The sequence below is a fragment of the Somniosus microcephalus genome, chromosome 21 (assembly GCF_052327205.1).
Source record: "Somniosus microcephalus isolate GS21.2 chromosome 21, FLI_Smic_1.0, whole genome shotgun sequence".
Lineage (NCBI taxonomy): Eukaryota > Metazoa > Chordata > Chondrichthyes > Squaliformes > Somniosidae > Somniosus > Somniosus microcephalus.
The window spans coordinates 77,844,744-77,870,413 of NC_141007.1; the positions used below are offsets into that span (position 1 = coordinate 77,844,744).

The 25,670-nt window shown below is 47.2% G+C and overlaps 1 protein-coding gene across 6 annotated transcripts in view; it reads left to right on the top strand.

Moving 5' to 3' along the window:
• Positions 1–25,670, top strand: part of LOC147102990 (C-Jun-amino-terminal kinase-interacting protein 4-like) — a 243,550-nt gene that overhangs the window by 148,151 nt on the left and 69,729 nt on the right. For all 6 annotated transcript variants that reach the window (XM_085964001.1, XM_085964002.1, XM_085964003.1 and 3 more), the window contains 4 exons: positions 3,253–3,406; positions 16,757–16,982; positions 20,336–20,435; positions 21,629–21,750. In XM_085964001.1, coding sequence (XP_085820127.1) covers positions 3,253–3,406; positions 16,757–16,982; positions 20,336–20,435; positions 21,629–21,750 — 602 coding nt within the window. The remainder of the gene's footprint in view (positions 1–3,252; positions 3,407–16,756; positions 16,983–20,335; positions 20,436–21,628; positions 21,751–25,670) is intronic.

The following is a 25,670-nucleotide window of genomic DNA, read 5'->3' on the forward strand; positions in this document are numbered from 1 at the left end:
AAATCGACAGACTGCCCGAGATGTTAATGCAAGAGGCTGAATTCTGTTTTGTTTGAAATGCCCCTATTTACCACAGTGCATGAAGCTTTAGGTGAGGGCAGGGTAGGAAGTGCTATTTCTATAACCCTTCAGACAATGCTGCTTGAATGCTGATGACTGCTGCTTTTGTCACGATTATTCCAACACATAGCTGTTCACTTTGGAGTGGAGTGTGTGCGTGCACATGTCATATGCCAATCTGGGAAGTGTTTCCTTTATTTTTTTTCCTCAACCATTTTCTTCCCTCCCCTTTTGCCTTGAACTCGGTGGTTCCTTGCTGGGCTAGCTTCCGTGGGCATCGCCGGTGCCCTAATCAATGGCCATTATTTTGTGAGAACCGTACACAGTTAGGTGTTGCCAGGCTAATCCACTGCAGGGGGTGTCGCAGTCAAGCCCAATCCTGTCTGTACATCTACACTTCCAACAGCAGTTGTTGATTAACTATTGGGTGTAACAGCCCTGACTGTTTTCTCTCCCTGTCCTTGTCCCCTTTCTTCCCACATCTTTTGCCCCCGCCAACGTAAATATGGCGATACAGAATAAGTATGTGTAAGTACACTCAACTCAACACATTCAGAAACTGACACATGCACCATTGTGCTGAAGAGAGGCGGGGAGATCTCTTTTTATATATTTTTGTTTCTACATGCAGAGGATGTCATTATGGGACTTCCCTGCTGAAGAATTGAAGGATAAACATGGGAGACGAGCCAAGGGACTTTGCAATATGCTGAGCACCTCCTAAGTGTTTGTGAAATTCTAACTTAATTGTGATTGAGAATGCATTCCAGGCAAAGCATGCTCTTGGTTGGTCAGTATTTCTTGATTAAAAGATTTAATACTAAGAAATGAGCAGACACCTATATTCTAATGAATTAAAACCCCAGGGGTCCACTTTAACACAGGGCAAAGTGGTACATGGGTGTGGTGTGTCTCATTACTATTGCAAAATAACTCAGTGGCAGTAATTGCCTAGTTACGTGTGCTGCAAATAAATTTTTCTGTGAGCACTTAGTGGACCAGCTGTGCTCTTTCTTGGACCCACTGGGACAGCACCTTATCCTTGCCTCCTCCCGCACCACCCTGCACTGACACTGGTCTTTGCAATGTATATTGAGGTATTGTGGATTAAATCAGACCAATAATTAGAAGCACAAAAGAGATTTCTGACTACAGCTGAGTGTATTCTCGGCCCTTCTGGGTGTGTGACTACTTCATGTCGCCTTGTGCCTGAAATCATCCCAGTGCATTTGAACCAACCGGTAATGCATGTACTGCCTTGCTAGGGTCTTACTGTACTGTAACTGATTTGGTATACAATCCTTGAGGAAAAGGGATTACTGAAGCTACTAATCTAGATCATAATCTTGGTTTTGGACTCTGGGGCAGGGAGTAGGATCAGGTCTGCTCTTTCTCAGTCCTGACCGATCTGGTTGTTGCATTTCACACTACAAGACTACACTGAAGTCGGAGGAGTGGAGGCTTTCTACAACTAATGAGTGCGCGCTTCTGGTGACATGGGGCATGTTTGCTTTAAAGAAATTGGACACCGTTGTTTATTTCCATGTTCTATATTTATATTCTACTTATCCAATAGTCTAACTAGAATGCAAATCCATATGGCACCAAGAAATAATCTTTTGGGAAGTTGAAAAATAGTATTTGACATGAATAGTATTTGGGATAGGAGATGAATGATCTGTGAAGTACTTGCAATGCTTTCTTCGCAGGATGATATTTTGCCTTTTGTGGCCTGGCCCTTTCCCCTTCCCATGGCCCGAGGACCAAGTTTATTGACTTACTGCACTGGGATGGTCTTTGAAAGGACCCTGTCAAATGACCCTGATGGTGCTTGGGATATCATAAAATGGCTACAGCACAGGAGGCCATTCGGCCCATCGAGTCCATGCTGGCTCTCTCCAGGAACACTTCAGCTAGTCCCACTGCCCCGCCCTTCCCCCGTAGCCCTGCAAATTTTTCCTTCAGGTACTTATCCAACTCCCTTTTGAAAGCCGTGATTGAATCTACCTCCACCACCCGCTCAGGCAGTGCATTTCAGATCCGAGCCACTTGCGCAAAAAAGTTTTTCCTCACGTCGCCTTTGGTTCTTTTGCCAGTCACCTTAAATATGAGTCCTCTGGTTCTCGACTCTTCTGCCAATGGGAACAGTTTCTCTCTATCTACTCTCTGTCTAGACCCTTCATGATTTTGAACACCTCTATCAAACCTGTTCTCAACCTTCTCTGCTCTAAGGAGAACAACCCCAGCTTCTCCAGTCTGTCCACGTAACTGACGTCCCTCATTCCTGGAACCATTCTTGTAAATCTTTTCTGCACCCTCTCTCAGGCCTTCACATCCTTCCTAAAGTGAGGTGCCCAGAATTGGACACAATACTCCAGTTGAGGCCGAACCAGTGTTTTATAAAGGTTTATCATAACTTCCTTGCTTTTGTATTCTATGCCTCTATTTATGAAGCCTAGTATCCCGTATGCTTTTTTTTAACCGCTTTCTCAACCTGCCTTGCCACCTTCAATAATTTGTGCACATACACCCCCAGGTCTCTCTGTTCATGCACCCCCTTTAGAATTGTACCCTTTAGTTTATATTGCCTCTCCTTGTTCTTCCTACCAAAATGTATCACTTCGCACTTTTCTGCGTTAAATTTCATCTGCCACGTGTCCGCCCATTCCACTAGCCTATCTGTCCTCTTGAAGTCTATCACTATCCTCCTCACTGTTCACTATACTTCGAAGTTTTGTGTCATCTGCAAATTTTGAAATTGTGTCCTGTACACCCAAATCCAAGTCATCATTAATATATATCAAGAAAAGCAGTGGCCCTAATACCGACCCCTGGGGAACACCACTGTATACTTTCCTCCAGTCCGAAAAAGAACCGTTCACCAATATCAGTCTTGATTTTTTGTGGCATATATGTTCAAGTTCACGAAATACCTCTTGTGCAGTGAGTGCAACATGAGATCAGGAAAAATAGCACCACGCTGAAATACAAATAATGGAGAATTTACTGTGATTGTTGGTGTTAATGTCTATAAAGGTGAAAAATAACCTCCAAATGCTGCAGTGTGATGTAAAGTTTAGATCATTATACAATACAGCTTTCCACTACTCTTGAGCAGATATACCCTAATCATTTTTCTTAGTTTAGCAACACACGGCTGAACTTGACCCATGTTTGTTCCTTTATAAACAGGAGAGAGCCACCACGTTCCTTGGGTCCCTTTCAGTTGCCTGGAGGAGATGTTCTTCTTACGCCAGATGGCCAGAGGGAAGGAGCAGAGACACCTGGTACAGAAAACTGGAGGTTCAATGATCTTAGCCTGCCACGATCCAACACCAGCTTAAAAGTAAGGTGTAAACTGGTATAAGTAATGTAGTTTTCATCTCCAGTGTGATTTACATTTCAACGGTAATTATTCATGGTCTGTAAACCTCTCCCCCCCTCTCCTCCTTTAAGATGCTCCTTAAAACCTACCTTTGATGAAGCTTTTGGTCACCTGTCCTAATTTCTCCTTTTGTGGCTCGGTGTCAAATTTTGTTTGATGACATACAGGAAACTTTCGTTTAACCAGAGGTTAAATGTCCGGAAAGCTCTATCGACCGGCAAAATTCAGGAGCCGTTTCCTATAAGTTTTTTTTACTTATCGTTGCTTTTTTTTCCCCAGTCAGGCTCTGCAAGGTCTAGCTGAAGCTGTTGCTTAGCTACAGAGACGCTTTTAAGCTGCGGCCGACTGTTTTGAAGCTGTTGCTAAGCAACAGGGTTTGTTGATTCACACGGAACTCAAAAGCTCCGTATGTTTTAACATTAGCGCTGGTTTCTACGGCAGCTTTGATGGTACGGCACCAGCTCGGTCCCGTCAGTGCCGGATACCAGAGAGTTTCCTGTACCAGTGAAGCGCCTTGGGACGTTTTACTACGTTAAAGGTGCTATATAAATACAATTTGTTGTTGTTGTATCACTTTTATTGAACTCCTGACACGGAGACCCAGCCTCACCAGTCCCGCACTTCCTTCAGGCTGTGTCTTTAATTTGGATGCTATGCAATTTCAGGCTGGAGGAAGGGAATTGTCCTGCGCTGCTGAGGTGCACCATCTGGAAGGTGCCTTGTTCTACTGACGATGGAGCAGCATGCATTTTTTAATTGTAGAATGGAGGAGGAAGAGAGAGAAACTGCTGACAGTGAAGGAGTAGAAGTGGGGCAAGTCAGCCACGAGCACATCAATTGACTGCTCACTCTTTGGAAATGTGAACTTGCAACAAAAAACATGTCATTGATGGTTATATACTGTGTGAGTAAACGTAGAGATAGTCTGACCATCCGTGTTTTTTGGTGGAGGGGGGGCACAGGTGTCCGAGAATTTATTGAAAGCTTACTTCTGCTTCTGGAGATGAGTGTTGGCAGCAAGCGCTCCAAGTTGGGTGAAATAAATTCTCTCTCCTCATATCCCTTCCCATCCCAAAAATGGAAGCATGTGATGTTTCCCTTTCCTAAACCACCCTTCTGAATGAGATGGGCAGTTTATTGCTGAATTATAAGCAGTTTTTTGCTGTTGACCAATGCCCAATAGATTGTTTTACGTGGGATGCGGAGGGGATGGGGGAGAGGAGAAAGATGCACACTTTTATGTTGGTCGTGGTTTCATTGTCTCCATGATTATATCTTCATTGTTTTGCTTTGCAATACCCAGGAGTGAGAGTGCTGCCTGCAAACTGAACTACTGTTAGAAAGTTATGATCTGAAATGAATTTGCAACATCTTCAATCAATTTCGTGGAGTGTTCCAATCAAGTTCCAGCTTTATAGTACTCGGGATTATTTTTAGAGCGTTGCGAACCTCTAAATTAAGAGGGTGCTGATTGAATTGCTGATTTCCCAGTAACTTATGTCAGTGTCTTTTTGTTTTCTTTTCACTTTCACAAGTGCAGCAGCTGGCTGTGATAGTTTGCATGTTTAAGGATGTCGTGCATTCTTCAGTAGCTGCAGTGCAAGCTGCCGCTGTGCTTTGCACGTTCTGATAGTATGGCATATCCGAGCTTTGGAAAACGAGTGATTTTTTTTTTCTTCTCCCTATAAGTCTGGTATGCTCCCGCCACCCCCCCTTCACCAAATTTAGCACCACCACCACCTGCAGTGAGTCTTGTGTTGGGGGGGGATGAAGGATGGGGAGGAAGTCTGCTTAGTGTGTTGCGAATGGATGTGCCTGCTGTTACCACCCCACTGTTTCAGTCCACATAAGTATGGTGGTGTCAGCTGTGGCTCAGTTCGTAGCACACTCGCCTCTGAGTCAGAAGGTTGTGGGTTCAAGTCTCACTCCAGACCCTTGAGCACAAAAATCTAGGCTGATGCTGTTGGAGGTGCCATTTTTCGGATGCGACGTTAAACCGAGGCCCGTCTACTCTCTCTCAGGTGGATATAAAAATCCCGTGGCACTGTTTTGAAAAAGAGCAGGGGCGTTATCCCCGGTGTTCTGGCCAATATTTATCCCTCAATCAACACAACAAAAGCAGATTATCTGGTCATTATCACGTTGCTGTTTGTGGGATCTTGCTGTGTGCAAGTTTGCTGTCATGTTTCCTACATTACAACAATGACTACACTTCAGAAAGTACTTCATTGGCTGTAAAGCCCTTTGGGATGTCCGGTGGCCATGAAAGGCTCTATATAAATGCAAGTCTTTCTTGGTGTGCTAAGGACATCTTATTTTTTGAGAGAAAACTTAAATTTTGACCAAGGTGCTCAAATTCCTTTTATTCACCCAGATTTTTCACTGTTGGGAAGAAATATCCTTTCGGTTTAAATTAGACAGTCATGTAACCATTTCATCTTGAAGTCCCAAACTAACACAAATTAATTAAAAACTAGCTTTACTGAGTTTTACTGCAGCACTGAGGGAGTGCTTCACTGTCGGAGGTGCCATCTTATGGATGAGACGTTAAACCTGGAAGGGCAGACGGAGCCTTAGTTTAACATTACATCCATAAAATGGCACTTCTGACAATGAATCACTCCCTCTGCACTGCAATGGAGTGCTAGCCTAGATTACGTACAGAAATTTTGAACCCACAACCTTCTGGCTCGGAGGCAAGAGTACTACCAGACTGCCAAACTGACCCATGGCATATTTTATAATCTGTTAATAAATTATTGTATATTGGGGCTACATAAATTGAAACTTTTTTCTCATGACCTTTTCTCAACAACAACAGCAACTGAGCATTTTTATAGCGCCTTCAGCGTAGAAAAATATCACGCCACGTCACGAGGCACACTCAAAAAATGTCACTGGGCCAAAGAAGGAGATATCAGGAGCGCGGGACCAAAAGCTAGGTCAATGAGGTGCAGTTTAAGGAGGGCCATGAAGGTGCAGGAGTTTTGGGAGAGAATTCCACAGAGCAGGACCCAGGTGGCTGAAGACTCAGCTGCCAGGGATGGGACAAAGTAAGGGGTCATGCACAAGAGGCCAGAGTCACAGGAATGGAAAGTTTGGTGGAGGAGGTTACAAAGATCATGAGGGAAGAAGCCATGAAGGGATATGTAGACCAGGATGAAAGTTTTAAATCTGAGACATTGGGTGACCAGGAACCAATTTGGATTAGCGAGGTCCGGGGTTGATGGTCAAGTGAGATGGTGTGGGTAGCAGAGTTTTAGATAACCTGGAATATATGGAGAATGAGCACATTTAGTAATAACATCTGGAGATGATGAAGCTTGAATGAGGTTTCAGTGGTAGGCGGCATGGGGTAAGGGCAGAGGCAGATGATTACACCGAGGCGAAAGTAGATCACTTTGTGATTGAATGGCCATGGGTCGGGAAGCTCAGCCTGGGGTTGAACAGTCTGCTTCAGTTTTAGATTCTTTTTTTAAAAAAAAAAAACTGGTCCCTTTCTACAAGGGAAATAGTAATGTAACTGTTAACATTTCTTGTCACACATGGCTTCATTGAAAACATCTGAATCAGAAATCATTTGTGATCTAATAGTTTTTTCCACCTTTGGGTGTCTTTAATACTGCAGTCTTGTATCTGGCAAACCCCTTCTCATTTTCCTTAAGCTTGAGAATTGGTCTGGAAGCTTTGTTGGATTTGTTTTTCTGCACATGAGCAGGGACTGCAGTTGAAATTTTCACAAGTTATTGACTGGTGCAGTTAAAAATAACCAACATTCAGAGTGTTGTAGATTGGATCGTCACGTGACATTTTATTGTCCCTGTCCATTGGCATGATGATGTTTCATAAACCAGTCAGTAATTAGTCTGTGCTAAAAATACTGTATATCTATTATATGGAATTACAGATCACCCATCTTTTCACTTGATCCTTTTCCCTGTGGGTAAATCAGTTTAACTGTGCCAGCTGGTTTCCTTCCGGCTGCATTCTCTGCTTCATTACTTTACACTGATTGCAGCACACAGCTCATTGCGCACACACTGCCTGGCTCCTGGGGCTGTGACTGGGTGCACTATAAACTCAGACTATAGGGAAAGCACATTCACTTCATTGTTGAGTACCAACAGTAGACCAAGTGAGGACGATTTCCTTTTCAGCTGCAAAAACTGACCAGGCACTATTAAATTTCAGTTGGCTATTGTTTCACCATTTTCTGCCCTGTATTTTCTATTTTTCTTCTTTAAACATCACACGGAGTGAGCGGTTTTCCTTGGGCTAGATTGAACGTTTCTCACTTCATTGATACTAAAGGAGAGAAAACACTTCTTGAAAGGCCGACACTAAGTGATTACATTTTGAGCCAATATAACTGGGGGTTTATCTTCCCCCATCTTGCTTTTAATTTTTTTTAGCTAGTTTGGATAATCATCCCTTCAACACCCGTCATGAATTATTCTTGTTTACAACATTCTTTTTGTTCCTGGTGTGAGCATAATGGAACGTGCAGAATGTTTGAACTCCCAACTCTGGCTTTTTTCCCTTTTATCTACATGCCTCAGTAAATCCTGCAGTAAACAAATGCTCAAGGATGAAGAGATAGCGGAGGCAATTTTAACTTCCTCCATCCAGCGGAAACCAGGAGTTAAGAACATAGGAAATAGGAGCGGGAGTAGGCCACACGGCCCCTCAAGCCTGCTCTGCCATTCAATAAGATCATGGCTGCACTTCTACATCAGCTCCACTTTCCCGCCCCATCCCTTGAGTTGAGATGGTGCGAGTCATTTCCCTGCTCCATTCTCGCCCCCTGGTGATTTTAGCAACGTTTTCTTTGGGTGTCTGAGGCACCCGCCTGAATGGGGCTGAAGCCTCGTACAAGGAAAAACATTTACAGGGTTATGGGAAAAGAGCAGAGGGAGTGTGATTAATTGGATAGCTCTTTCTAAGAGCCAGTTCAGGGGCAATGGGCCGCATGGCCCCCTTCTGTGCTGCATCATTCTATGGTTCTATTTATTTTAACTGCTGATTGAGCAGGCCACCACACTTCGGGAAACCTGGTCTGCAGGAAGAAGAGACAATGTAAGATAAGTGTCGAACTTTGTTTTGTGGGACCAGGAGGAGTAGAAGTGCTCCTTCAGGCCTTTTGAGGAGGCAAACCTGGGCCCGGGCTGCTCCCTCCTTTCTAGGGGTGCGACCCTGCCGAAACCACCGCCGTCCTCGCAGTGATTTACCCGAGTGCCAGCGGGCAGCCACTGAGCCACCCTGTGTTTAACTGCCACTAGCCATCTGCCTCTTTCTGCTCATTTCAGGTGGGCAGCTGGCTAGCAGGTTGTGAACTAGATCAGCTGGTCCTCCCGCCGACACTCCTGGGTGAGTCATAACGGCACAGAAGGAGGCCATTCAGCCCATCGAGTCCGTGCCGGCTCTCTGGAGCAATCCAGTCAGTCCCATTCCCCCGCTCTATCCCCGTAGTCCTGCAAGTTTATTTCCCTCAAGTGCCTATCCAGTCTCCCCTTGGAAACATCGAGTGCCTCCGCTTCCACCACGTCCGTCGGCAGCGAGTTCCAGGTCCTCGCCACTTGCTGCGTAAAAAAAGTTTTTCCTCACATCCCCCCTGTATCTCTTGCCCAAAACATTAAATCTGTGTCCCCTAGTCCTTGTCCCATCAGCTGGTGGGAACAGCCTTTCCCCGTCTAGCCTATCCAAACCCGTCATAATCTTGTCCACCTCTATCAAATCACCCCTCAACCTCCTTTGCTCTAATAAAACAAATCCAGCTTCTCCAACCTGTCCTTGTAGCTAAGATCTCCCATCCCCGGAACCATTCTGGTAAATCTCCTCTGCGCCCTCTCAAGGGCCTTCACATTCTTCCTAAAGTGTGGTGACCAGAACTGGACGCAATATTCCAGTTGTGGCCTAACCAGTGCTTTATAAAGGTTCAGCATAACTTCTCTACTTTTGTACTCAATGTGATGAAATATTCCATTCATCACTGCCTGTGACTGTGGTTGGTTTCAGGTTCCCCCTTACTATTGTATTGCCTGTGACTGTGGTTGGTTTCAGGTTTCTCCTCACCATTGTACTGTGTATTGGAATGTATGGAATGTGTTGTGTGTAGGGCTCCGCCCATACCTGGCCTCTATGTAAGCCAGCTCAGCCTGGCCTCACAGCCAGTACTGCAGACCTCCAGGGAAGATACCTCTCTCCACTTCTAAGTTAATAAAAGCCTTGTTTTGTTTCGCTAACATCGAGGCTCGGGATTATTGAGGCACATCAATTTTATTAACTTATTTTTCAACACAATGGATCAACTCCTGAAACCCGAACGTTTGGATTTGGATCAGCATGCTCCGGATGCATCAGCACGCTTCGGACACTGGTTTATGTGTATGGAATTCTTCCTGGACAATTCCGCAGCCGTCAAAGACGCTACGGACGCTGCGAGTATGAAACTCGGAATTCTGCGGAATTGGGTAAGCCACCGGGTTTACCCCCTCATCCAAGACGCCGACACGTACCTGGCCGCCTGCGACATCTTAAAGGCGCATTACCAGCAGCCTACGAATGAGGTGTATGCTAGGCATCTGCTCGCCACTCGCGCACAGCGACCTGGGGACTCGGTGGAGGAGTTCCTAGGCACCCTGAAAATGCTTGGCAAAGACTGCAAGTGCCGAGATGTAAAAGCCGCAGTGTACACCGACGAGCTTGTTCGCGATGCCTTTATCACAGGCCTCAGCTCCACTTACATCCGGCAAAGACTGCTGGAAAAAACGGGATTGGACCTGAAACAGGCTGCGGACACCGCGCGATCCCTGGATGTGGCCCAGACAAACTCGGACGCCTACTCTTCAGCCCACGCCGCCACGTGTGCACCAAGGGCGCCGCCATCTTGGAAGGCATCTTCCCCGCCCGGCAGCCCCGACACCGTCGGGGCCCCGCTATCCCCCCAGAAGCCCTACGACAGCCGCGACGCGTCGGGGACCCAACTGCTACTTCTGCGGGCAGCCAAAGCACACCAGAAACCTGTGCCCGGCGAAAGGCACCACCTGCTTTAAGTGCGGTAAGAAGGGGCACTTCGGGAAGGTGTGCAGAGGGAACCCCGCTGGAAAACCAAAACCCGCCACCGCCGCGTGTGCGCCGTGGGAGCGGCCATCTTGGACGCCATCTTGCCCGACCTCGTGGGGTCCGCCATCTTGTGAGCAGACAGCGCGGACGCCATCTTGTCTCGATCAGGGCCCTACAGTGGCATCGGTCACAGTGGACCAGACCAGGCCCCACCCGCTATCCAAATCAATGGTGGACATCGAGGTAAACGGGTGCGGGGTTAAATGTTTAATTGACAGTGGAAGCACGGAGAGTTTTATCCACCCGGAACTGGCACGACAACTCTCCCTAAAGGTGGTCCCTACTCGGGGTACCATCTCTATGGCTGATAAAACCCAGACATCGACCATTCTGGGTTACTGCACGGTACAATTGTCCGTTAACGGGACTGTATACGATAATTTTAAAGTATTAATCATGAAGAATCTATGCGCGAGCGTGATCTTGGGCCTGGATTTCCAGTGCAACCACCAAAGCATCACGCTCAAGTACGGTGGGTCCCAGCCGCCCCTCACAGTGTGCGGCCTGGCTACCCTGAAGGTAAAGCCGCCTTCGCTATTCGCGAACCTTACCCCTAACTGCCGGCCAATAGCGACCAAAAGCAGGAGGTACAGCTGGGAGGACAGGCGGTTTATCGCAACCGAGGTAGACAGGCTCCTGAAAGAGCGCATTATTGAATGCAGCAATAGCCCGTGGCGCGCCCAAGTGGTGGTGGTAAGGGGTAGCGAGAAGAAACGGATGGTGATCGACTATAGCCAAACGATCAACAGGTACACCCAACTAGATGCCTACCCGCTACCCCGCATATCAGAAATGGTGAACCAAATCGCCCAATACCGGGTGTTCTCCACCATCGACCTCAAGTCAGCGTACCACCAGCTCCCTATCAGACCAGAGGACCGCCTTCGAGGCGAACGGACGCCTCTACCAATTCCTCAGAGTCCCCTTTGGGGTGACGAATGGGGTCTCGGTCTTCCAGAGGGAGATGGATCGCATGGTCGATGACCACCACTTGCAGGCAACCTTCCCCTACCTCGACAACGTCACCATCTGCGGTCACAACCAGCAGGATCACGACTCGAACCTCGAGAGGTTCCTGAAAACCGCACAAAAACTCAACCTCACCTAAAACGAGGACAAGTGCGTTTTCAACACCACGCGCCTCTGCATACTAGGCAGCGTGGTGGAGAATGGGGAAATCGGACCAGACCCCGACCGATTGCGCCCCCTACGGGAGCTGCCCCTGCCCAACACTCCCAAAGCCCTGAAAAGGTGCCTGGGGTTATTTTCTTATTATTCCCAATGGGTCCCCAACTACTCCGACAAAGCCCGCCCCCTCTTGAAAGCATCCTCTTTTCTGCTCTCTGCTGAGGCCCACGCCGCCTTCAAAAGCATTAAGCAGGATATTGAGCGGGCCACGCTACAGGCAGTGGACGAGAACACTCCATTTCAAGTGGAAAGTGATGCGTCTGACTTCGCCTTGGCGGCCACCCTCAACCAGGCGGGGCGGCCCGTAGCTTTCTTCTCGAGGACCCTCCAAGGGCCCGAGATCAGACACTCCTCCGTGGAAAAGGAGGCCCAAGCCATCGTGGAGGCAGTGCGCCACTACCTAGCCGGCAAACGCTTCACCCTACTTACCGACCAGCGGTCGGTAGCGTTTATGTTCAATAATAAACAGAGGGGGAAGATCAAAAATGAAAAGATTCTTAGGTGGCGGATCGAGCTCTCCACCTTCGAGTATGACATCATTTACCGGCCAGGGGCCCTTAACGAATCCCCTGACGCCCTCTCACGAGGGATGTGTGCCAGCGCCACCGGGGATCGGCTACAGACCCTCCACAACGACCTCTGCCACCCAGGGGTCACGCGGCTGTTCCACTTCATAAAGTCCCGCAACTTACCCTACTCGATTGAGGAAGTTCGGTCTCTGACCAGGAACTGCCGCACTTGCGCTGAGTGCAAGCCTCGGTTCTACCACCCTGATAGAGCCCACTTAATCAAAGCTACACGGCCCTTTGAGCGGCTCAGCTTAGATTTCAAGGGCCCCCTCCCGTCCGTCGACCGCAATGTTTACTTCCTGAACATTGTGGACGAATACTCCCGGTTCCCATTCGCCTTCCCCTGCCCAGACATGACCAGCGCCACGGTCATTAAATGCCTCAACAGCCTGTTCGGTATGCCGAGCTACATCCACACGGATAGGGGGGCGTCCTTCATGAGTGAAGAGCTACGCCAGTACATGCTGTCCAGGGGTATCGCCACGAGCCGTACCACCAGCTACAACCCCCGGGGTAACGGTCAAGTGGAGCGAGAGAACGGGACAGTATGGAAAGCAGCCACTCTAGCTCTAAGGACCAAGGGCCTCCCTATCTCCCGCTGGCAGGAAGTCCTCTCAGATGTGCTCCATTCGATACGGTCGCTATTGTGTACTGCCACGCCTCATGAACGAATGTTTAGCTTCCCCCGGAAATCCACCTCAGGCGTATCCATGCCGTCATGGCTCTCCACCCCGGGTCCGGTATTCGTGCGAAGGCATGTGAGGGGCCATAAGACGGACCCTCTCGTGGAGCCAGTGCACCTACTCCACGCCAACCTCCAATACGCGTATGTCCGGCACGCCGACGGAAGGGAGGACACCGTGTCAATAAAAGACGTCGCCCCAGCCGGTAACGACAACAACCATGGCAATAGCAGCAACAACAACGACCACAGCAACTCTTACGCACCCACTACTCTTTCATCACCCCCGGAAGAACATCGACCAACGGCACCCCCACCAACTACCCCTTCAACAACCCTGGCGGCACCCCCGGCAGAGACCCAGGAGGCCACCGGGGACACCCAGCTGACACCCGCGACACCACAACAGCCACGTCGGTCGCAGAGGACTACCAAACCCCCGAACAGACTAAATCTATAGAAGGGGTGAATGTGATGAAATATTCCATTCATCACTGCCTGTGACTGTGGTTGGTTTCAGGTTCCCCCTTACCATTGTATTGCCTGTGACTGTGGTTGGTTTCAGGTTTCTCCTCACCATTGTATTGTGTATTGGAATGTATGGAATGTGTTGTGTGTAGGGCTCTGCCCATACCTTGCCTCTATGTAAGCCAGCTCAGTCTGGCCTCACAGCCAGTACTGCAGACCTCCAGGGAAGATACCTCTCTCCACTGCGTGTTATCTTCTAAGTTAATAAAAGCCTTGTTTTGTTTCGCTAACATCGAGTCTCGGGATTATTGAGGCACATCACTCAATACCTCTATTTATGAAGTCCAAGATCCCATATGCTTTGCTAACCACTCTCTCAATATGTCCTGCCACCTTCAGGGACCTATGCACATTAACTCCCAGGTCCCTCTGTCCCTGCACACTCTTTAAAACTGTGCCATTAAGTGTATATTGCCTCTCCATGTTCCTTCTGCCAATATGCATCACCTCACACTTCTCTATTAAATTCCACCTGCCACTTATCTGCCCATTCTGCTAGCCTTTCTCTGTGCTGTTGCAGTCAATTGGTATCATCCTCACTGTGCCACACCCCCAAGTTTGGTGTCATCGGCAAATTTAGAAATTCTACTCTGTATTCCAATATCCAGGTCATTTATATATATCAAAAAGAAGTAGTGGCTCCAGCACTGACCCTTGGGGAACACCACTGTCTACCATCCTGGGCGAGTGAGCTAACTAGTTAAATCGGGAAGTAGCGATTAGATGACGCCAAGCTTCGGATTTGAAAATCTGTAGAGGAAGGGGAGATTGAGGACAGTAATACATTTTGGGTTGATGTAAGCTTAGGAGTAGGATACAATGAGTGTTAATTTCAACATCATGAGAATGCTGTGAGGATGAAGAATTTCTAAAATAAGGAATGCTGGGAAAAGAAGTTGGAAATGAACATTTGACTTTCCAGTTGATTCTGTTGCTGCAGCTGTTGGTATTTATTTCCTATTACAATGCTGCATCCTGCAGTCTGATCAGTGGGGGTTTGGTTGCTGCTGGTTACATCAGGAGAGCGCAGTGATTAGCTAGGCATTGGATCCAGTGGAAAATCCATCTGAAGGTCACATTTTTCATGCCGATGCATAGTTGATGTACTGAGTTTGGGGAAATGGGAGACATAGCCTCCTGAATAATAAATGGTATTGTGCGTGGGAGTTTATAATAGTGTTGGAATTGCATAAACAATGTCCGTGTTTTAAATCAGCCTAAACGTACGGAACACAACAAATACTGGTTGGTGCAACATAGGTCACAAGTACATATTGCCTCAACTTTAAGAAACAATTACAAGCTCGCTGTGAATTCAGGAGGTGGAAGTGCTTATGTGGAGGAGGCTGGGTGGAGAATGTCTTTTTGTGTTGGAGTAGTTTAAGATACAGGCCAGAGCTTGATTCAGTGTGTGCTGGTGGTGCAAAATAGACTTTCAGAATACAAGCAGTCCGAGTCTTTACACCAACATCATCTTTCATTGCAAGATTCAATACTGTTTCCAGTATGAGCTGAAATAAATCAGGCGACAGTGGGCATCCTTGTCTCACTCCAACTGTTGACCATTCTTTTGGTGCTCAGGGACTTATTATCAATGATTTCTATTGGTTTGACAAGTTTCTCGGGAATACCATATATCCTCAGGGCATGCCTTATCCCTTCTCGCTATACACTGTCAAAGGCATGCTTAAAATCAATGAAGTTGTAACAATGGATGTTGTGTTTTATAAATTAATCCAAAATCTGTCTTATCACAAACAGTTAATCTATCGTACTTCGCCCTGGTCTAAAACCAGCTTGTACTTCATGCAGTACCACTTCTACGGGCCACTTCATTCTCCTTTACAGCCTCTTAGTAAATACTTTTCCAGGTATACTCAGTAATCTGACTCCCCTCTAATCGCTGCATTTGCCCTTTTTTGAAGGTTGGTATTCTCGCCTTTCCCCAGTCTTCAGGTACTTGCTCTTCACGAGTTTTGTTAAACAGCCTTTGCATCGCTTTCCCAGAGAGCAGTAGAGAGAGAGCCCAGAAACCAATTGGGTGCCACACTGGAGAGACTGTAGGATCTTTGTGAATTAATGGATTAAAGTAGGTTAAATCTGTTGAAATCCAGCAAGAAGTGCCTCACGCACAGCTACCTGGAACTGTAGCCGTCCAGTCTTGGGCAGAGGACTGGAAAATTCCTGAGGGTGGGAATGTTTTGACGTCGTTCCATTATAAGTGCAGTATTGCGACTACATTATCATCCCTCTGTTTATGAAGAAGTATTTCGTAAAGACATGGGGCAGGGGTTGGAGTTTGACCTGTGGTCAAGTAAAACTATGGCTGCGTTAACACTGATATTACTTAGATTCAACTGAATTTTAACACAAGGAAAATCGACAGCAATGAAGGGAAGGTAGAATGTCCCGATCATTGTAAATCAATGGGAGATATTAAGCAGCAGCTCAGTTTGGAAACTATCAGGTGTTTGCAGTGGTCACTGAATACTGACTACAACAACAGTTGTGGGACAGGGTGAGCTCTATGTGCCTAGGATGCTCACAGCCACAGTTGGGGTTGTGCTAACAATAGGAAAAGCTAGATTGTAAAAGGCCCCTGGGTTCTGGTTTTGCCATTGGTTTAACGAGTTGTTCTTCACCTCCTCCCCCACCCCTTCCGAGCTCACGATTTTGCATCAGTCAGTTCAGTTTGAGATCCTGTCAGCAGGGCCCATTGTAACCTCAATGACAGTATAATGTATGCTCCATATCTGACCAGCGAATCCCAATAATCTACTATTCTGTGCTTCAATTGGCTGTAAAGTGCTTTGGGACGTCCTGAGGTTGTGAAAGGAGCTATAAAAATGCTTTCTTTCAAAGGCTTGTTTTTTTTTTACATTTTTCAGACTGCATCTGGGAATTCTTCCAGTGTGTGTTTTGATCAAAGTATTTGATGCACTGAAATGTTGACACATAATTGGCCCTCTCCGATGTACTAATTTAGCATTCATTGCCTGTGCAATAACCCCAGATACATCTCACTCGAGTTGCATTATTTCAAGTTTATTTTTATTTTTACACTCGGGTCACTCCAACCCCTAAACATTTTAACACTGGACGAATGATTGAGCATTGGCTCATTTGCCCTTTAGTGCTCCGGAGACTGGGAATTCACTGTCCTTTGACAGGGCGACATGTTCATTTTTCAATTTGATTTGGAGTTTTGTACTTGTATTTTAGGATGAACTCTCTGATGACAGCCAGGCATCCAGCTTGGTACCAACAAAACCCAACACCCCAATGTCCGCTCCGCCAGACCCTGCCGTGGGAGATTCAGCTTCTCCGAGCAAGGAAAGCCTGGAGGCTGAAGGGTTGTCGAAAAACTTGAACCAAGCAAGCAAGAAACCAGACAACAAGAAAAACATTGACGTGCAGGTTCAGCAGGAGACCAGAACTTTAGCAATTGGTAAGTGCCTGAACCTTAAAAAAAAAACAAAAAAAAAAACAACCAACCTTTGTTCAAACAAAATTTTGTTGCAAGGGAATTGAGTAATATTTATAATTATTCACTGATGTTGATGACCCCTCAGTTTTCCTCCTCCCTCACCGCCCTCTTCTAGGAAGGGGCTCCAGACTGTCCCGCCTTCAGGTAGAGCCTGCGCATCACCCTTCCGATTGGCATCTATCCCACATTTGTCTTGTGGGGAGGGATGAACCTGATTAACAGTAAGAGAAGCACTCGCTTTAGAACATGTGCATGTTGGGAGTGTCAATTCAGCTGGTAGATGCAGCCATCGCCGAGGGGGGTGAGTCTGCAGGTATATAAATGGGCACCTGGGTGCTACAAAAGCGATGATCCCTCCTTGAAGAGGGATTTGGGATGGGTGGGTGGGGGAAGAGGGGGAGAAGTTTATCAAACCTATAAAAGATCTACTCAAACAGCTATTTAATTTTTTTTCCTGAAATCCATTTTTCAAATAGCTGTAGTACTATTGTGCAAGGGAGCTGAATTAATACGTCCGTCATATCAATTACTGCAGCACAATTCCCTCATACTGCTGGCCCTTATAATGCTCCAAACTCAATGCCTGATTTAAGGAGCACTTGCTGTTTAAATAAATAAACTCACCTGGAATCACCGAACTAAGGCACGTCAAAGCTGTTCCGACTTCTTCTTTCGAGGTCGTGCGAATCCCACTCCACAAAATAGTCTCCTCCACTTGAAACTGGCCACTACTTGTGAGCAGCATGTAAGTGTTTCATGGGAGACCGTGTATCCTCTGCTTAGGGAACGTGTGGGTGGTGGAAATAGGAACGTGCAGTAAAAATACTGAAGTTGCCAGGCATACGTATCTTTATTTTCTGCTCTGAGATGTGAAGAGCACCTGTTAATGCTCGGTATCTGTGGTATGTTCTATCTGCGTTCATGTAATTTCTGTCTTAAACCAGAAATAAATTGTTCCACAAAATATTCAATGATCAATGACCAGATTTGTTGTAAGGAAAGAATCTGTGGGGTTTGCTCCTATCTTAAGGGGGAACATTGCTGCAGGGCTTAAGCTCTTTCAGGAACACAGTTAGTTTTAAAGTAGGCCAGCCGCAGCATGATAGAGAATAATGGTGCTGGGCCACATGTCAGGATCAACAGTTCCCCACACAATCCGATCTGTATTGCAGCCATCTTAATGTGAGGAGGCTACTTCCCTACAAGAAGGGTGTGCGTTCAGATTGCATCCTTGGTCTGTACTGAGTCAGCTGAGCTTAGCTGTGGTGGTAGTCGGAGTTCCATAGTTGGCCTTGGCACTCCTGGGCGAGGGAGTGGAAAGGTCAGCCAGTGTTCATGCCCCTAACGCGCTCCAGTGACCCCGAGTTAAATGTGCATTTATGTGGGCACCAGATGGAAACGAGGTTGGGCTTGGCTGCGATTCTGTTAATGGTGAATAACATGCTGACAGTCACTATTTAGGCTGACCCATGAAGAGCACCATTGAGACAACATACCAATAGATTGCCAGCACAAGTGGAACTGTACTGTAGCAAGATTGGGTCTTCGGGTGTCGGCCTTGGTTCAGTTGTAGCACTCTCGCCCCCTGAGTCAGAAGGTTGTGGGTTCAAGTCCCACTCCAGAGACATGAGCACATAATCCAGGCTACCACTCCAGTGGAGTGCTGCACGGTTGGAGGTACCATAATTCAGATGAGACATTAAACCCCGTCTGCCTTTTCAGGTGGATGGGAAGATCCCATGGCACCGTTTAATGATCCCTCAATCAACATCACTAAAGCGGGTGATCTGGTCACTGCTATCTGTAGAATGGAGATAATTAAGAGTCCCCAAGGTACAGAATGATGAATGTGTTCAATGTTTTGTTCAAGGTTTTGTCTTAGGAAACTTCTAGTGGATATATGTGACTCTGGATAAATGTGACTGTGGATAATAGAGACGCTTGCAGATGTATTTGGGAGCAGTTGTTGTGCGATGTGGCGTTTAATGAGGACAGGCTGCTGATTACTGCAGAAAACCTGGCAACAGGATTTTATTCAAGAGACTGGAGCCTGATGGTGGCTTCATGCACTGGTGCCGCGATCTTGCTCCAGGAACGGTCACACAGCCAAGGAAAATTCTTCCCCAGGCCGCTTAACTTCCAACCGTTGCCACGCCCCAGGAGCGCTAGATCGTGGAGAAAGGATGGATCCCGTTGTTGTTTTCCGCAGTCGCGGAAAGACCAGTTGCATCCTGAGGGGCCGGCTGGAGGGGGATTTACGGCATTTTTGTCAGTCAGTGTGTGTGGGCGTCGAGGGTCAAATGAGGTCGTCGTTCCTTTCTGGAGGGCAGTACAGTCATTGGCTCAATCTCATTGATATTCAAGCTGAATTGGAGGCTGTATTTAACTGGCCGGCGCAGGCACGATGGGCCAAATATCTCCTTCTGTGTTGTTGTATTATTCTAGTCTATGATTCCACTGAATGAACTCCTTACTGGCTGGAGGACCTCTTCAGTGGAAATGTTTCCTGTCCTAAAATAGTGAGGAGTTAGGAAAAATGTATTTACAGCAGATTGTTGGAGCATGGAATGCTTTTCCACGGAGTGGTTGAGGCAAAGACCATCGCATCTTTCAAGGGAAATTGGATAAATATTTGATGCAGATGAAGATAGAAGGCTATGGGGAGAGCAGTGAGATTAGATATAAGGCTATGGGGAGAGCAGCGAGATTAGATATAAGGCTATGGGGAGAGCAGCGAGATTAGATAGAAGGCTATGGGGAGAGCAGTGAGATTAGATAGAAGGCTATGGGGAGAGCAGCGAGATTAGATATAAGGCTATGGGGAGAGCAGCGAGATTAGATATAAGGCTATGGGGAGAGCAGTGAGATTAGATAGAAGGCTATGGGGAGAGCAGCGAGATTAGATATAAGGCTATGGGGAGAGCAGCGAGATTAGATATAAGGCTATGGGGAGAGCAGCGAGATTAGATAGAAGGCTATGGGGAGAGCAGTGAGATTAGACTTGGATTCCTCCAGCAAAGAGCAGCCACAGACATGATGCGTCGAATTGCATCATTTTGTGCTGTGAACGTCCATAGCTCTGTGCTTCATTGTATTTGCATGCTGGATGCAGTTGAGATCTATGCTATATGGAGAAGCACTATAACTAATAACATGACCAGTCCTGTTTAAAATCTGTTCTTACGTGTGTCACTTTGCCTTCTGGTACTGGATTTGCTCCTTCATATCAATGATAGTCAATCTATATTCAGTACACCCCGAGCACATTATTGATGTATAATGTAGACTTAGACATGTAATCGTTAATGTTGAAGGTATGACTGAAAATGAAGACAAATCAGACGTTCAAGCCATCATCGACTCGACGCCTGAATTGGATATGGATCGGGATCTCAGTGGGTACAGAGGAACGAGGTGAGTGTCAATTTTACTGATTGTCATAAAATGTTAATATATTGCCAGTTAACAGTTAATTTGTCTACCGTGTATTCTCTGTAGTTCAGCTTAGTGAAAGGAGTTCACAGCATACTGGCCTTGAGAGTACAAGCAGGCAGCTACTGTATCAGCAAACACTCCTATTTGTTTCATTTCAAGCATTATTCTCGATTTCCAATTAATTGTCCAATACCATGCAGCCCACGTCAGGCGTGCTGATGGATCAGAGCAGAGGCCCTTTCTCTGTGCCTCCGTACCCGAGGTTAAAACACTTTTAATCCACTTCCTTTTGGATGTGGCGAAACCACAAATTAATCTGGGACCTTTACTTGGGCAGCAAGGGCAGCTGGTGTGTGAAAAGTAATTTTAGGAACTGGATCCAGGTACAGCAGCATCGTGGTCATGTTACTGGACTAGTAATCCAGAGGCCTGGACTAATCCAACAACAGAAAACGCTGGAAAAACTGAGCAGGCCAGGCAGCATCCGTGGAGAGAGAAACAAAAACATCTCCGGTCTGGGACCCTTCATCAGAACTGGAAAAGGCTGGATATGTAACAGATATGAAGCAGGTGCAGAGACAGGAGGGGAGGAAGGAATTGAAGGTTTTGCTATTATATTAGGGCCTGGACTAATGACCCGCAGACAGGAGGTCAAATCCCACCACAGCAGCTGGGAATTTAAATTCAGTTATTTAAATAAATCTGGAATAAAAAAGCTAGTATCAGAAATGGTGACCATGAAACTGCTGGGTTGTCTTACAAACCCATCCAGTTCACCAATGTGACTCCAGACCCATCGCAGTGTGGTTGACTCTGAAATGGCCCAGCAAGCCACACAGTTATACCAGAACGCTATGAAAATGGACTGCGATTTGAGACGGTGATGAGCCAATTAGGGATGGGCAGTAAATGCTGGCCTTGCCGGCAACGCCCGCATCCCGTTAATGATTTTTAAAAAATTATTTGTGAGCCTGGAGTTAGTTCATTCAAGTACCGTCCATGTTGCACAGTGCTGCTTTTTAAGCTTTTTTTTTTACAATTCTGCTGTTGGTACTTATTAATGCAAAATATTAGGGCAAGCTCAAGATTCCCGGAGGTTCAGAAATCTTTGACAATTGAGCCATATCAAGTAACTTTGATTAATTCCTCCTTTTTGTTTTTTTTTCCCACAGCACACCAACCCAGGGAATAGAGAACAAAGCATTTGATCGGAACACAGAATCTATTTTTGATGAACTGTCCCAATCGGCTTCTGAACTGATTGGTGACGTGGATGAGGGGGCAAATTTGCTGGGTAAGTGGAAGGTCTGGCAGAGTGGTGACGTGTACAGCCTTGTTTAAACGTGTGATTGTCCCCATGCAGCACAGCCACAGAGAAGTCGTTTCTGAGCAGCATGCTTGTGCAGAACGTGTGAAAACATGAGGTCCCTGGCAACGTTCCCTCGAATTATTTTTTTACTTGTGCGGTCCCTTTGAATTTGCTGCGTGTGCGGTATTTCTTCCAGCCTGTGAGCGGCCTGCGCGGGACCTCCCGATTGAGGCGCGGCCCCACAGCTTAGGTGGAATGTTGGTCCCTGGACATTTGGCTGAAGCTCTCCCACCCGAGGCGGAGGAGCTGCTCCTCCCTCGAGTGGCTGGCCATGGGTCCTGCAGCACTTGGCTGGCCCACCCCTTCCAAAAAGTACACTGAGCACTGCAACTTGGAGCTGCAGACTGTTTCTACCTCCCCTCATTCCTTTCATAACAGTGTGCTATCGATTTGTCAGTTAACGAGGGACCTATTATGTTACCACAAATATTCCTTCCTATTTTGTGTTCAGGCTTATTTTGCATATGGATTTTTTGCCTCAACAAATTTAACGCCAAACTTTTATAAAAAAAAAAAAAAAAAACATTTTTTGTTCCACACCCCTTTTTAGTTTTGTGAAATTGGCTATAATCTGTGAAGAGTAAGTTAAAATAGTGGATTGGCTGAGACTGCAGTCCTAGTCCAGATTTTTATTTTATGTTCATTTTGATCAAGTTAAATCTGACTTTGAGCATATTTTGGAATTCTCAACGTAACTGTTTATGTTGCATTCCCATTTGTTCAGACTGATTTCCTTGACCGCCACAAACAACAATTACTTGTATTTATATAGTGCCTTTAATGTAGTAACTATCCCAAGGTGCATCACAGAGGTGAAATGGATGCCAGGCAGAAGAAGTAGGCGAGGTAACCTAAGAGATGGCGGTTTCTGAAAATAAGAAGGGGTAGCAAGGTGAAGGAGGTTTAGGGAGAGGGTTTCAGAGTAGGGCCAAGACAGCCGAGGGCGGTGCCACTAATTGGGGAGTGGATGGTGGGGATGCACTGAAGGCCAGAGAGACAGAGGGCGGCTACTGGTATGTGGAGCCTGAAGAGCTTACAGCAGTAGGGTCGGATGAGGGTGTGGAGTGACTTGTAAAAGGGGATGATTTTGAATTCAGCTGGGAGACGTGGATGACAGCAGCGTTCTGGACAAGTTGGAGAGGATGTGAGAAAGGGAAATGATTACACAGGTAAAAGAGCATTCAAGGAGGTGAACCTAAATAAATTGAAGGAAAGTGTGCTGGTTTCAAATTAACTTGTGTTTAATTCTTGTTGCATTGTCCATTCAGTGTCTTGCTTAAATTTTTTTTCCCCTAAACCAGTTTTTCTAATGAAAGCTTAATACATTGAAGCTGGATTTAATGGCATTTTGTCTCTCAAGTGTTGGCCTTTGATATTTTGGCAAAGTTTGACCAGAAAGACATTCTCTTGTGCAAACAATAACTTTATAGACCAGTGGCTGGCATGGCGAATTGCACTGTTCAGGATTGTTTGCAACAACTGCTTTGTAAAATAGTTTCTTTTCTTAATTGTCTTGGTTATGGAGCTTAATCTTCATCAGTCAAAAACCTTTCCTGAGCTTGCTTTCTGATGAAATGTGCATCCATTTTGCCAACAGAATTCAAGTTCAACATTTTAATGGCAGGAAATTGATTTGCTGTGATTGCACCTTAAGTTTGTTTTGCTGGTGCTAAATCATTTGAGTGGCTGGGTGGAATTCTGTCCCGCTGAATGGGTATATAAATTCCTCAGACACCCCAGGCACCGAGTGTCAGTTCACCAACAGGCTGTCGGCTACAATAATCAAAACATTTAGGTGGCCCAATTTGAAAACTGTGTCGTGCAAAACAGATTGTAGGATGCCATTACTGATGGTGCTGATGATTTTCCTGATTAATCTTTATTATCCCCATAAGCAGGGCAGTAGGAATCAAATTTACATGTTGATTTTGTGAAGGGCAAAGGGTGTGTTTTGAAGGATAAATAAAACGTGCCGGAACATTTGTGTCTGCTGCGTAATAAAACAGTTGAATAATTGAGAAATATTTTACTTCTTAATCATGCAATCTGAAAGATGGATGTGAAAGAACACTCCATATATGCACACTCTGCTCTGGATGTGTTGTGTCTGGAATTGACTGAAATTTGATTTCCACTCTAAAACTGACGCTAGGATTGGGACAGGAGTGAAGTGCTTGGTAACTTTCTGGGTGGCGAGAGACAGCAAAGCTAACATTTTAGAGTTAGTGCCAATGCCATCAAAATCAGCATTGTACATTTTGGCACACCGATTCCCCAGTAGAATCATAGAAATTTACAGCACGGAAAGAGGCCATTTAGGCCCATCGTGTCCACAACGGCCAACAAAGAACTATTTAGGTAGAGCATGTCAACATTACCTAAATATTGTGAGTCTTTGTGCTCCAATTGTCTTCAACATTTCAACCTTTCCTCTGTCTGTGTGTCTCTCTCTCTCCCTCCCTCTCTCTCTCTCTCTCTCTCTCTCTCTCTCTCTCTCTCTCTCTCTCTCTCACTGTATCTCTGTCTGTGTGCATGTGTGTCCCTCTCTCTGTCTCTGTGTCCCTCTCTCTGTCTCTGTGTCCCTCTCTCTGTCTCTGTCTGTGTCCCTCTCTCTGTCTCTGTGTCCCTCTCTCTGTCTCTGTGTCCCTCTCTCTGTCTCTGTGTCCCTCTCTCTGTCTCTGTGTCCCTCTCTCTGTCTCTGTGTCCCTCTCTCTGTCTCTGTGTCCCTCTCTCTGTCTCTGTGTCCCCCTCTCTGTCTCTGTGTCCCCCTCTCTGTCTCTGTGTCCCCCTCTCTGTCTCTGTGTCCCCCTCTCTGTCTCTGTGTCCCCCTCTCTGTCTCTGTGTCCCCCTCTCTGTCTCTGTGTCCCCCTCTCTGTCTCTGTGTCCCCCTCTCTGTCTCTGTGTCCCCCTCTCTGTCTCTGTGTCCCCCTCTCTGTCTCTGTGTCCCCCTCTCTGTCTCTGTGTCCCCCTCTCTGTCTCTGTGTCCCCCTCTCTGTCTCTGTGTCCCCCTCTCTGTCTCTGTGTCCCCCTCTCTGTCTCTGTGTCCCCCTCTCTGTCTCTGTGTCCCCCTCTCTGTCTCTGTGTCCCCCTCTCTGTCTCTGTGTCCCCCTCTCTGTCTCTGTGTCCCCCTCTCTGTCTCTGTGTCCCCCTCTCGCTCTCTGTGTCGGGCGCTCTCGCGCTCTCTGTGTCGGGCGCTCTCGCGCTCTCTGTGTCGGGCGCTCTCGCGCTCTGTGTCGGGCGCTCTCGCGCTCTGTGTCGGGCGCTCTCGCGCTCTGTGTCGGGCGCTCTCGCGCTCTGTGTCGGGCGCTCTCGCGCTCTGTGTCGGGCGCTCTCGCGCTCTGTGTCGGGCGCTCTCGCGCTCTGTGTCGGGCGCTCTCGCGCTCTGTGTCGGGCGCTCTCGCGCTCTGTGTCGGGCGCTCTCGCGCTCTGTGTCGGGCGCTCTCGCGCTCTGTGTCGGGCGCTCTCGCGCTCTGTGTCGGGCGCTCTCGCGCTCTGTGTCGGGCGCTCTCGCGCTCTGTGTCGGGCGCTCTCGCGCTCTGTGTCGGGCGCTCTCGCGCTCTGTGTCGGGCGCTCTCGCGCTCTGTGTCGGGCGCTCTCGCGCTCTGTGTCGGGCGCTCTCGCGCTCTGTGTCGGGCGCTCTCGCGCTCTGTGTCGGGCGCTCTCGCGCTCTGTGTCGGGCGCTCTCGCGCTCTGTGTCGGGCGCTCTCGCGCTCTGTGTCGGGCGCTCTCGCGCTCTGTGTCGGGCGCTCTCGCGCTCTGTGTCGGGCGCTCTCGCGCTCTGTGTCGGGCGCTCTCGCGCTCTGTGTCGGGCGCTCTCGCGCTCTGTGTCGGGCGCTCTCGCGCTC